The 13703-nt window shown below is 34.9% G+C and overlaps 2 protein-coding genes across 5 annotated transcripts; both read right to left on the bottom strand.

Annotated features, from left to right (window-relative positions):
• Positions 1–705: 705 nt before the first annotated feature.
• Positions 706–1394, bottom strand: LOC102660077 (classical arabinogalactan protein 1). The gene has a single exon (XM_006593686.4). It carries the CDS (start codon positions 1314–1316, stop codon positions 900–902), a length of 417 nt encoding a protein of 138 aa, XP_006593749.1. The 5' UTR covers positions 1317–1394; the 3' UTR covers positions 706–899.
• A 3070-nt stretch (positions 1395–4464) lies between these two features.
• On the bottom strand, positions 4465–12732 carry LOC100791686 (bifunctional riboflavin biosynthesis protein RIBA 1, chloroplastic). 4 transcript variants are annotated; one of them, XM_006593685.4, is made up of 8 exons: positions 12640–12732; positions 11614–11977; positions 11280–11501; positions 10427–10749; positions 9795–9924; positions 5348–5644; positions 4858–5129; positions 4465–4703 (listed from the first exon to the last, which is right to left on the bottom strand). In XM_006593685.4, the coding sequence occupies exons 1-7, from the start codon at positions 12726–12728 to the stop codon at positions 4860–4862; spliced, it is 1695 nt and encodes a 564-aa protein (XP_006593748.2). In that variant the 5' UTR covers positions 12729–12732; the 3' UTR covers positions 4465–4703; positions 4858–4859. The 4 variants fall into 4 exon arrangements, with proteins under 4 accessions (XP_006593748.2, XP_040864551.1, XP_006593747.2 ...); XM_041008617.1 differs by having other exon boundaries at positions 12443–12671; XM_006593684.3 differs by having other exon boundaries at positions 4465–5129.
• Positions 12733–13703: the final 971 nt, after the last annotated feature.

A 13703-nucleotide genomic window follows, 5' to 3' on the forward strand; every position in this document is an offset into this window, starting at 1 on the left:
CCTCCAAAGTATCATTTGTCTCATTCAATTTTCCACCAAACTTTCAAAAGAGAAAAAAAAGCAAGCCAAAATGAACCACGAACACGAAGTTCATTGCATATGATTCCTCACAATGGCCCCGCTTTCCACTTTAGATTTGATTCTTCTCTCAACTTTAGCAAACATTACTTTCTCACTCTCTTTTTTAGATTCATAGTGCAATCTAAAATCTTAATAATGTGATTAATTTTCATTGTGGAATTTGACCAACCTTACACACGAGTTATTAGTGATAATATAAACATTTTAAGATGCATAAAAATTTAAATTTAAAAATTGAGCTCCTCTCATAATCATTTAGTGGTACATTTAGATCACGAATTTGCTAGGCTTAGGGTGTGGTTTTTTTTTTTTTTTTTTTCCTTTCAAATGCTTCAAAGTTCATCTCATGAATTGTTAAACGGGTATTGGAACAGATGCGAACAAAAAATCAAGCACACACATTATGCTTGGTTGGGTTAAAAGAAAATCAGCAAAAAAGAAAAACAAAAATTTAAATATTTATCATTTTTGTGCAAGTGATCTTCCCTTCAATCTATCCAACTAAACATCCCAAACAAATTAAAGTTGACGAGTTTGGTTATTTCCATACGAAATTAAGACTGTAAATATTAGTTATAAATTACAAATAAAAACGAATTAAAATTAAAATGACAAAAATTAAGATAATAAAAATGCAGTATCATTCATCATCATTATCATCATCTTAAATACAATAGACAAAATAATGGAAAGAATGAATCCTCACACAGCATAAAAAAAAAAGCAACCAAAAATGAATTACTAGAATTCACGATCCGCGTAAATTCGGAACGATGATAATAATAAATAAAAAAACTCCACGAAACCCTCTCTAGTCTCTACATAAGCAAAGCAGCAGCGAAAACGACAACAGCAGCAGATCCAGCGACAGTGAATCTGTTCAAAGCGGCGCCGTTTTGAGAGGGAGCTGGTGCTTCAGACGGCGGAGAGGAGATTGCTGAGGGAGTGACGGAGGGAACACCGGCCGGCGAATCGGAGGGAGACAACGGAGGAGATGGCGGAGAGTCGACGGAGGTAGGCGAAGGAGACGGAGCGTTCACCGTCGGAGCAGGAGGAGAGGATGACGGTGACACGGCGGAAGGAGAAATCGCCGGCGAAGGAGACTTCTGCGGCGTGGCCAGCACGGGGGTGCGCTTTGGAGACAGGGCTGGGGAGGACGCCGGGGACTGAGCCACGACGGAGGTTACGAACAATGCGGCGACTAGTGTAAACAAGACGGTGGAGCTAGCCATCATAGGAAGATAGAAAGTTGAAACAGAGATTATATACTATTGAGTGGGAATGTGAGTGTGTGTAGTGAAGAGAAAAACATAGGGTTGAGAGGGTATTTATAGAAGCGTAACCGCGTGGAGGCGAGTCGTTGGGAGCCGTTGATGCTTTCAAATGATTATCATGCTTCAACCTACGGTGCTTATTCCTTCTGCGCCTCTAGACTACTAGTACAAGCTAAACCTAAAAGTATATTTAATAAATACAAAATTAACTACAAAATAATAATCTAAAACTGAAATTACACGATTTAAAACTAATTACCATGTATCAATAGCCATGAAAATGTAAAATGAGTCAAATAATATATGCACTTAAAATTATGATTATATTAGCAAGTGTGGGAATCAATGTTTCATATTCTAATATCTAATCGTTATATTAAATATTTGAAGAAATTTTTTTTATCGTCTATAATAATTATATCTCAAATACGATATGTGATTTAAGAAAATATTTAAAATTGTTATATGGTCTCTTTTTGTATATTTATATTATTAATTAGTAATAAATAAAGTTAGGAAAAAAAAGGATAATAGTAGTAATAAAAATGATGTAAATTGGAAAAGAAGTTGAGTACTTGAGTTTCCGTGAAAGGGTAACACAGTGCAAGACACGACACGCGGGGAGAGTGAATGAGGGCGTGCAAGCTGGTCCAGCTGTCTTTGAATCGGGACCGTACACGTCGTGAGAAGTTCGAAGAAGGGGATGAATCGGTGAGCGTTGGATGGAAGCTCGTTAGGGAAAGTCGTAACGGTCGAAATAAGTAAAGGGAAGCTGCAAAGTTTTTCATTCATGTGAATTTTCTGATATACAGTTTCGGCGACAATGTCGGAGTCGGTTCCAAAACGCCCAGGGACCCACCTCCCTTGTTTTCACAAGAGTAATAATTAACAATTATAAGTGTCTATTTATTTTTTTTTCTTCTCGTAACCGTTGAACGGAAACTTTACAGAAAGAATTTGGGAAGAATAAATCGAACTACTAAAATAAACTGGTAAGCTGATGTTGGGTGTTGGCCAATCAGATTAACTTTTCTCATTTTTAAATATAAAAGTTCTGTTGTTAGGTCATTTATAATGTTTTTCATTAAAATAAAGAATCTTATGTAAAAGATGATGATAATGTTTACATACTTTCATAAGTAGGTATCACCTCGTATTTATACAAATTTGTCCTCCGAAATAATCCAGGAACGTTTGATTTGATTGTTTTTATTAGAAATAGAAATGACGATGAAAATGTTTTTGATTGAATTTTTAAAAATATTTTCTTTTCAATGAAAATATCAAAAATTAGAAACAATAAAATTTTCAGTATTTTCCGTTGAAACAAGAAATCTGATTTTGAGTAAAACGCGACGATAATGAATGTAATTTTAAACAAATCTAAAAATATGTTTCCTTTTGAAAACGGATTTTCAACTTTTTTTTATTTCTTGAAAACAGAAAACAAGAAATCAAATCAAATATATTTTCAGAATTTTAATATTTTGAAAATAAAAATAATTTTCAAAAAATGAAAACAGAACATAAAAATACAAGCCAAACATACCTTGGTTAAAGAGAGGAACAAGATGAAAATAATATAGGTTTCAAATTTTTTATACTTTCTTTTAATTCAAATATTTTTCTTCTATATTCATCTTCTCGATGAAACAAAAGACTTGCAAGCCGTGTTTTAATTGACAAAGGAGAAAATTTCAAACGTTTTTAAATATGTGTCCATTATAATAAAATATTCGTTTGATGTTACAAAATTACCCTTACATTGTTCTTAGTAATAATTTATTGGATAAAATATTTTTTTTAATAACAAAAATTTAGGAGGACAAAATGGCATCCGAATCCAAGGTAAAAAAAAACTTTCAAAGTACTTACATAAATACTTATCCTCACCTAGACGAGAAGGGTTTCGAAGTGAGACCTGATGTGAACTTGTTTTACTTGATTAACTTTTTGGAGTTTAATTTTATTGGACGAAATATATATGTTATTATAAAAATAGTTTAATTTTGATTTTGTAATTCCATTTTTTTTATGATTTTGAAAGAATGCAACGTCATACTAAGTGGTGATGATTTGGAAGAGTTTATTTTTAAAATCAGTCTTATATTATGCTAATCCAGCTGAAAGAGAAGTGAAGCATATATACAAGCCTTTTTAACTAAAATGTGTTGGAGCATGTTTGGTATATGCTAGGTTGGACCCTGTTGCTGAAATCATATGGACAATTGGAATATTGCCTTTAACGATAATGCTGTGGTTCACAGCACAGCGTGGAGGCAAGTCTTGATAAATTATTATGAAATTTGGAAAGCTGTTGTCACGAAATGATGCTGTCCAACCAGATTCCATCCCGTGAGTTACCAAAACGAAAGATTATACAGAAGACAGTCTCAATTTTTGAATGGTTATGTTTTGGGCTACATGAAATTGAATAATGCATGATAAACGAAGTTTCTTAGGTACCGAGACTGATATCATATGTTTCCATTATCATTGCACATAACCAAAAACAATATAAATAGAAACCAAATGGCCAACCTTCCCGTAAGCTAAACTTTAAAATATAAAAAATAAGAATTTAATGACTATGTATTCACTGTGAAAAACAGTTTTGCATTATGTGAAAACCAGTTTTGCATTATTATTTTACTATAAATTATTATTGAAATGATTTTTAAATAATTGTTGTAATTTTTTTTTACTATAGATAGAAAACAAATCAAAATATAATAGTATTTCTCTTTTGAATCCATCTGTTTTGTTTTAGAATTTTTTTATCCATCTTTACTTGTGACTTGTTAGTCTTGTAATCTTGTCATGTTTTGATTAGTCTTGTGTTATGGATTGAGTTAGCGGCTTTACGGAACGTCTTTTTAGTGGCACGTCTCCTGTTGTTAACTTTCTGGTCAAAGTGTCAAACTTCTTGTTCTAACTTCTCTTTCTCCTTTTCTTTTTGTTGCATATTGGTTTCATTCCAATGATCTCTTTATCTGATTGACTCCATTCTTCCCAGATGAAATTCGGCAACAGCTATATGCCCTCGTAACAGCGATTACTTCGCTATTTTTTTATTTAATTTAATTATATCAAGCAATAAGGAACTTAATTTAATTTAATCTATTTTTACATTGCAATTGACCAAAATACCCCTAGTTGACTATAAAAGTTCAACCTTTTGACCTACTATATAAATTATAGAAAAATTATCTACATTATATGTGGAAATTGGAATATCACCTTTATATATCATGAACACGAAAAGAAAGCAAGAAAGTCAAACCTTAAACATGGCACTAGATAAAATTTCGGAGTGACAAATGTTTGAGGAAGCCTGATTTATAGAGCCTGCCAGAAGAAAAGTCAGGCAAATGAATTAGAAAAATTAAATCATGAGTAGCATCCAGATTCTCTTTGTATAAATCCATCTGCAGTGCCGAAATCTACACTTCCTCTCAGCTGTTTGTGACATAAAATTGTGTATCTGGCAGAAAAAATGCACCTTTATAAGCCAGCAGCAGCATTAGAATCATCATCACTGTTGGCTTTACCATTGCCAGTGTCTTGATGGTTCAATTTGCTGTTAAATTCCGAGCCATATACGTGACCCATTTTCACACGTTTGGTCTCTAAGTATCGCTTGTTCTCTTTTGTGATAAGAGATACCAATGGGATCCTACCAGAAATTGTCAAGCCATAACCTTTGAGCCCAACATATTTTGCTGGATTGTTTGTCATTAGCTTCATAGATCGAACACCCAAGTCCCTCAAAATCTGCAAGTACAATTTCAAATTCCAACCTTTTGATCAATGCAATAAAATAAAAAAACTCAAGGAATTCTATGTTGCACCAGATATAGCATGCCAATGAACTTCCATATTATTGTAAGTCACAATGAACTAAAAAGTGTGACTGTGTGAAAGAATCAAATGGGTATAACTAACATGTTCAATTTTCCAGTAATTGAGTATTTTTACTACAAAGATATTACCTGTGCACCGATTCCATATTCCCTTGAGTCAACAGGCAATCCCAACTCCTCATTGGCTTCTACGGTGTCCCGTCCATCATCCTGTAGGTTATAGGCACGTAGCTTGTGGCCCAAGCCAATGCCCCTTCCTTCATGTCCACGAAGATATACCAATACACCTCGACCAGCAGCCTCAATCTGTTGCATTGCAAGAGCAAGCTGATTTCCACAGTCACATCTGGCAGAGCCAAATATGTCTCCAGTGAGACACTCTGAGTGTACCCTTACAAGAACATCATGTCCATCCCCAATGTCACCCTGTTAATCCGTCAAAATCACATAATTGGCTAAAATTTTACTATTAAATCAAGCAATGTTAAAATCTAAAATGGAAAAGTTAATGATCATTTGAAAAAAATGCCAATATGCAAATCCTTCGGGCTTATACATGATAATTGCTGTGCATAGTTATACTTTGTAATTAAATCATACAAAAATTGTCAGATTTTTTCTCTTTTACTGCTTCTTTTTGTGTGAACAATTAAAATTTTGGCACTATTTGAATTTGTGTCCAATAAGTGTTTAAACTGGTGAATTTATACTGTTTTGATGTTATATTTGTTGCAGAAACACAGAATAAAGCTTGGAGAAGTTGAAGATCTGGAGACTCTCGCTCAGGGAGCCATACGCACTCAGCCTAACACAACCGCTCAGCAAACAACACTCGTTTAGCACAAAGAAGTCACATGGAAAGCTTGACATCACGTGAAAGCGCGTTTAGCGTGAGTCGCGCACATAGCGTGTAACCACTTACTCCGTGCTTAGCGCGCAGTCTTGCTTAGCGCGAGGTCGGAAAAAAAAAAAAACAAAATAGAGCTACGTTTTATTAAAAGAAAAAAAAGAAAGGGAAATCAACCATTAGGGGAGTTCTCATGAAATTACAGAGCATCCCATAGAGAGTAAAGGCCAGGGTTTGTGCAAGAGCAAGGGAAATCAACCATTAGGAGTCATTTCTTCCTTCCATCTCCATCCTTCTTCTCCCCCTTCACCCTCTTACAATTGTAGAGCCTCTCATGACAATGAGAGGCTAAATCGCCCATATTTGGGAGTTTAGCAACCAAATACTCTTGATGTAAAGATCTTCACTATCTGTTTAATGTTATTTCAATTTCATTGTCTCTTTTTTGTGCTAAATTTCATGCTTGTGGTTTGATCACCCATATTCATGTATGTGTTTTAGAGTTTAGACATTGAGAAGTGTTTATCTCTTAAGACCTGAAAAATGACATCTAAATAATTCATGTCTAGGGATAGAATGATTTTATTTAGCCTGTTGTATGCATCTCCGCTAATAATACAATTTAACTAGTTTATTCTCTTAAGGGATTAGGAGAAGAATTAGGTAAATTAAACTCTTTCATGTGAGGGATCATAGCTAGAGTATAAGAGTAGATGTAGGTGATAATTGGAATAACATCAATTTATCCCCATAGAAAGTAGACTGCCTAAAGAGAGATGAGAGAGAGTGTGCGAGAGAGTGAGAGTGGGAGAGAGAGTGAGAGAGAGAAACAGAGAGAGATCGAGTGGACCATTGTGACCAGGGAGAGGGGCAGAAAGAGAAAAGATGAGAGAATGAGAGTGGATCCCAGATAGTGCTACGTTGATACCAGGCTTGGACAACTGCAAAGGCCTCAACATGCGAATTGCAGGGAAAGGAAAGACATCACCACCTTCTACTTCACAAGGTTCCCTGAACAAACAACAGAGCAGGATTTATGGACCCAGTTCAAAAAATGGGGGATGTGAGGGAGATTTTCATCTCCAAACACAGGAACAAAGGTGGCAGGCGTTATGGCTTTGTAAGGTTTAAGGTGGTGTCCGATGAGCGCAGCTTAGAAAGGAAGCTCGATAACATCATTGTTGGAGGCCTCAAAATGTACATTAATGTTCCAAAATATAGGAGAAAAAAGGAGAGGTATATGGAGCGCAGCGTCAAACACAGCACCCAAGCAGTCGGCGCTAGCAATGAAAGGAAGTTACCTGGACAAACGGCAGTGCAGCATAGGACAGATCCTAAGTCATACGCGAAAGTGGTCTCAACAGTCAATATGGATGCCGGACAACGGCGGAACCCACTGCCTACAGTACGCTGATGACACCATTTTCTTTGGTGAAGCCACAATGCAGAATGTGAGGGCAATTAAGACCATGCTGAGAAGTTTTGAACTTGTCTCAGGCTTAAAGATTAATTTTGCAAAAAGTAGTTTTGGGGCACTAGGGAAATCAGATCAATGGCAGAAGGAGGCGGCTGAAAATACCTCAATTGCAATATGTTGTCCTTGCCTTTCTTGTATTTGGGCATCCCCATTGGGGCAAACCCAAGCTGTAGCCACCTATAGGATCCTATAATTAGAAAATGTGAGAGAAAATTAGCCAAATGAAAACAGAGACACATATCCTTTGGGGGGAGAGTGACACTTATTAACGCAGTCCTAACATCTATTCCCATTTACTTCTTTTCTTTTTTCAGGGTACCATCAACAGTAGTTGATAAATTGGTCACCATTCAACGAAGGTTCCTATGGGGAGGCGCATCAGAGCAAAGTAAAATTGCATGAGTCAAATGGAAAATAGTGTGCTTACCAAAAGACAAAGGGGGCCTCGGCATAAAAGATATCAAGACCTTTAACTCAACTTTGCTAGGGAAATGGCGATGGGACCTATTCCAGCAGCATGAAGAACCTTGGGCCAAGATATTAGAATCTAAATACGGCGGCTGGAGGACTCTGGAAGAAGGAAGAAGAGGCAGGCACGACTCCTTATGGTGGAAGGACCTTACTAACACTCTCAATCAGCAACAGAATAGTGCACTTAAAAAGGAAACTGCATGGAGGACGGGATGTGGCGACAAGTTTCGATTTTGGGAGGATTGCTGGGTAGACAATGAGGCACCACTAATGTTAAAATATCCTAGATTATACCAGATCTCATGTAACAACAGACCATTATGCAGTTGGGGAGCAATACTAGTTCAGATTGGGAATGGCACTTCAATTGGAGGAGACCTTTATTTGACAGTGAGATTATAATGGCTGATGATTTCCTTGGGGAGATAGCGTCGCAACAAATCCATCCAGTTAGAGCAGACTCTTGGGTTTGGAAACCCGAGCCAAGTGGACATTACTCATCAAAAAGCGCGTATGATCTGTTATGGGGAGAGTTAATGGGGAACAACAGGATGCTGTTTTTGAGGAACTATGGAAATTGAAAATCCCACCCAAATCATCAATGTTTGCATGGAGATTAATCAAGGATAGATTACCAACAAAACTGAACCTTAGAAGGAGACAAGTGGAGGTGACTGATACGCTATGCCCATTCTGCAGTAATCATGAGGAGGAGGCTGCAGTAAAATCTTACCCCTGTGGTGAGAGTTACTATCTTGGCTTAAAATAGTGACTGCACTCCCGCAAAAACCCTCGAGACCATTTTATGCAACATGGAAATCAGATCGTGGCTGGAATAAAATCTACAAGGTGGAAATGCTGGTGGGTTGCTTTAACATGGACTATTTGGCAGCAGAGAAACAAGATTGTTTTCCAAAATGAAACGTTCAATGGAAGCAAAGTGTTGGATGATGCTTTACTGCTAATTTGGACGTGGCTAAAAGTAATGGAAAAAGATTTTGTATTACATTTCAATCAATGGTCCTCTAACCTAAGTGTAGGGTTCTGTACCTAGGATGGAAGGGTAGGGACTGGATTTTTGTAACAGGGTTTGTGGAGTTGGTTTGGGTCCTTGTATTCACCTCTGAACCAGCTGGTCACATAACCACTGCTTGTACTTTTAGTACCTCCGGTACTCCCAGTATTAATATAATATACATATATTTTGCTGAGCAAAAAAAAAATCCCCATAGAAAAAATATTATGAAAGTGTCAGTTTAAATGATAATAGGTTTACATACATTTTTAATCCCTAAAGTTTACCTCGGTTATGATGTTGGTCCCCATACATATAAATAGCTTAATTAAGCACTTATATAATAAGCTTTCATTTTATGAGAGCTTATGCCATGAATTCAATCATGAAACTTGTAAGCCATAAAAAAAAACTGTATTTTGATAAGTTTCACAAAGAAACTTATTGAAATAAGCTAAAAAGAACTTATGAGTCATAAGTCATTTTAATTTTCACACACAAAGAAATTTGACAATATCAAGCTGCCCTTCCAAAAAAAAAGGTGGGATTGAAGCATAGGAATTAGGCTATATTGCAGTGCAGTAAGACTAACATAGAAGAAGCTGCCAGTTGAAGTTAAATCATGTTTCTACCATATCAGTATGCTTTCCATTCTCATATTTTGTTTCCTTCATTTATTTGTTTAAAATCATTTAGTTCAATTATGAATAATATTCACACATGTTGCTAGATATTATAGTTCAAAATAAACACAAGCATTGCTCACCTTAACCATTGCAATGTGCTCAATCCCATCTAAAAGTGACCTATAGCAGTTAGCTACAAATGGCCCCCACATTGTTGGTATTAGTGCATCACCAGCACGCTCTACTAGTTTATCTCTCTTCCTTCTGTACCTGCAATAAAAATAAGTGAGTCTCTCTGCTATGCAACAAAAAGTATTCAGGAAACAAAACCAGGGAAAGGAAACTTATGTTGTGTTTGGTAGGGAGGTATGGGGGAGGAGTGAAAGTGGGAATGTAAGGAACAAAATAAATAAATAGCATAAAAACAAACCATCAAGAAAATTCTAACTTTTCATAAAGAAACCTTTTTGTTAAATGACACTCTAATTCAGGGACATATAATGCAATACAAACAAAATAGCATTTCCAATTTTATAATGTTATATGAAAAATCCATCGAGTGAAAATTAAGAAAATAAAAATTTAAAACAAATATGCCTCATAAGCAATCATTGTAATTGATTGGCAGTAATCTCAAAAGTCAAAAGTATCACAGAAAGACAAGTTTGGGTATTTAAATTATGATATCTGTAGTTGAAAGCTTACTTTAAAGATATCATAAACATGCATATAATGACCTTTATTACATCTTCCATGAAATGTAAATGCATACCTTATTAAGTCAGCAATAGATACAATTTTTAAATTTTCTCGCTCTGCAAACTGGCGAAGCTTAGGTAATCTAGCCATGGAACCATCATCATCGACAATCTCACACAGAACTGCCACAGGATTCAAACCAGCAAGTATGGCAAGATCAACTGAAGCTTCTGTATGTCCAGCTCTCTTCAGCACACCACCCTCCCTGTATTTTAGTGGGAAAATATGGCCTGGGCGGTTGAAGTCACTTGGTTGTGAATCTTTGGATGCAAGGGCCAAGACTGTTGTTGCCCTATCATGAGCTGACACCCCTGTGGTAGTACCATGTTTAGCATCCTACAAATACAAGGTAAAGTGTTAAAAAATAGAAAATTACATGAATAAATAGCACCAAAAAACAATTCCTCCCACAACATAGCAAATGATTAACCGCATGTCTGGATACAGGTTCCAAACAATTTGATCCACGTCAGTTTAGACTCTTCCCTCTGTAGCTTCTGGGGTTTTCATTCATTTGGATGTAAAAATATTTCAACAAGTGCATTTTTAACAGGGAAGCAAACGTGCATTAAATTTCAATAATCTTTGTTGACATAATGCATTGCTGGTAAATGTAATGACCCTAAAATATTTTTATAGATAAAAGATATTAAATGTAATGAAGTTGCACTAAATTCTCAATCAACAATATGGCATATCCAAGGGAAGCTTCAGATAAGACAAATTATTCCCTAAAGTTGATGACTTGACTATCTCATTGGGCAATGAAATGTAGTGTTTTTAGCTAATGTGACAAAGGAAGACCTTGATAAGTGAGATACAGAACTAACTCCAGACCTATAATGCATGCACCAAATTGTACATACCACTGTCACAGTGAACGCTGTGCGAAGTTTCTCATCATTATACTGACTGTTCACCATCAAAGGAAGATCCAATCTCTCTAAATCTTCCTCCTTCATGCTTATACAAACTATCCCAGTTCCATGCTTCACAATAAAAGCCATAGCCTCAGGTGTTGCCAACTGCGCCGCCATTATCAAGTCTCCTTCATTTTCCCTGTCCTCATCATCTACAACCACTACCATCTGAAGCACAAATGTTAGTTCATAAATGCAAAACCAAAACCTTTCACATTATAAACCTCCCTAGCACAAAACAGAAAAACACAGAACCCAAAAACAGAGAGAAAGTAACAACCTTTCCATTCCTAATGTCTTCAATGGCCTCCGGTATGGAAGCAAAACCTTCCGTTGGACTATCGAAATCATGGTCATCTTCATCATCAGAAAAACCACTGCCTGCTGGCACTGCTGTGTCTGCTCTCAGTGTTCCAAATGCTATGACATCAAGCTGTGCCCCAGTTCTGAAATGATTGGTCACAAAACCAGAGCTCTTCAGATAAGATCCTAGGTCTCCTCCTCCTCCAGAGGTCAATGTAGCTCTAATTCTACCAGCAGCATTGGGGACTTTAGAGTTGTGTCGGACAACGGCAAAATCCGACCCATGTCCATTGAATGAGAACTTATGCAACCCATTGTACAATTTGAAATGTTTACATACCCTACATAAAACAGAAGAGAAGAACAAACAAAGGTACAATTAGCAATTTTGACATCCAAAATTCATTATCACACACACACACAAGGCCAGAATATAATGATATAAAACCCCCAGCTCCAGAAATTGAACGTGCTTGATTGAATCCACACACGTATGTATGCTCAACTCAATTCAATTCACAAACTGAAAATTATAGCCAGACTTAACATTGTTTTTGATATATGCCGCACTAGACTTAATAACTCCAGACATCAAATTATCACCAGCTCCAATTAAACTAAAATAAATGAGAACCAAACATGCATATGTATGTGTGTGTGTGTGAAGTAAATTCAGAAAAGGGAAAGGTTGGTTTAATGGTGAGGGGAGAAGGGATTCGAATCTCCTGCTAACAGAAACTAACAATACTAATAACTAACATTTACCGATAAAAAAGAAGAAAAGAAAAGAAAAGAGGGCAAATGACCTAGGGTGACAGAGAGGGGGAGTGGAGAGACTGAGAGAAGAAGCCATTGGTTGTGTTGAAGGGTTTCAGCGAATTTGAATTTGATTGCGTGAATGCGAAAAAAAGGAAGCAAAGGAGCTGTGATTGCAACAAAGACACACCCAACTACCCTTTCCCTTTCATCAGTGGATAAACATAAACATGGATGGAAGGGTTACCCGTTACTGTAAGAATGAACCACAATCAATATAGGTTGCTGCTTCTTATTTAGCATTCTAAGATATGGCACTGAGTGTAATGCAGACATTAATTTTTTTTATTTTAAAGGGAGTTTCAATTATACTATTACATCAACAATTATATTTTTAATCCATTTATACTGGTGAGACTTACTTAACTGTTAAATAAATTTTAATTAAATATCTTTATTCTAAATTTTATTATTGGATTAAAGATATAAAAAAAACTGTTTTACTGTTTAATAAATTTTAGTTAAATATTTTTATTTCAAATTTTACTATTGAATTAAAAGTTTTTTCTTTTAAATAACAATTATATTTTTAATCCATTTATACTGGTGTGACTTACTTAACTGTTAAATAAATTTTAATTAAATATCTTTATTCTAAATTTTATTATTGGATTAAAGATATAAAAAAAAACTGTTTTACTGTTTAATAAATTTTAGTTAAATATTTTTATTTCAAATTTTACTATTGAATTAAAAGTTTTTTCTTTTAAATTATTTCTAAAAAAATTTATATTAATATAAAATTATTTGATATTTAGTTGAGGTATATCAAAATTAATATAATATATCATTAAATTTGTGAATCAATTAGTGTAAAATTGTTGTAGTTTAATATGTTTTGAGTGAGAATTCAAAATATATAGTAATTTATAATAAGTTATATTAATGTAGTTTGATTTCTATCCTATATAATAAATGGTTTAGATTTATAATTCTTAGGAAAATAAATGATTCTCATTCCATATATCTATGAATAAAAGAATATAAATATGTATTTTTTAATTAATAATCATTTACTTTTAAGTTGTTTTTTTGTTTATAATTATTTCTCACGAAAAAATATTTCTTTAAAACATATCTATAAAAAACTAAATTGTTGTGAAAAAATTAATTTAATAAAATTTAGTCATTAAAAATAAACTCATGTCCAGTAAAATAAAATATTTTTCGAGAACCAGTTTGAATATTCAAATGTTTTACATTCATAAATAACATTTATAATTATAATTAAATTCACATTAGAAACTAGGA

This window comes from Glycine max, chromosome 13 (genome assembly GCF_000004515.6).
Source record: "Glycine max cultivar Williams 82 chromosome 13, Glycine_max_v4.0, whole genome shotgun sequence".
In the NCBI taxonomy this organism is placed as follows: Eukaryota; Viridiplantae; Streptophyta; class Magnoliopsida; order Fabales; family Fabaceae; genus Glycine; species Glycine max.

Bases quoted from the DNA above. Each gene is read 5' to 3' on its own strand.
- LOC102660077 (XM_006593686.4), bottom strand. From the start codon at position 1,316: ATGATGGCTAGCTCCACCGTCTTGTTTACACTAGTCGCCGCATTGTTC.
- LOC100791686 (XM_006593685.4), bottom strand. From the start codon at position 12,728: ATGTCTGCATTACACTCAGTGCCATATCTTAGAATGCTAAATAAGAAG. The intron at 10,750-11,279 runs GTATGTACAATT...TTGTATTTGTAG, and splicing joins CAGCGTTCACTGTGACAGTG to GATGCTAAACATGGTACTAC. The intron at 9,925-10,426 runs GTATGCATTTAC...TTTTTATTGCAG, and splicing joins TCTATTGCTGACTTAATAAG to GTACAGAAGGAAGAGAGATA.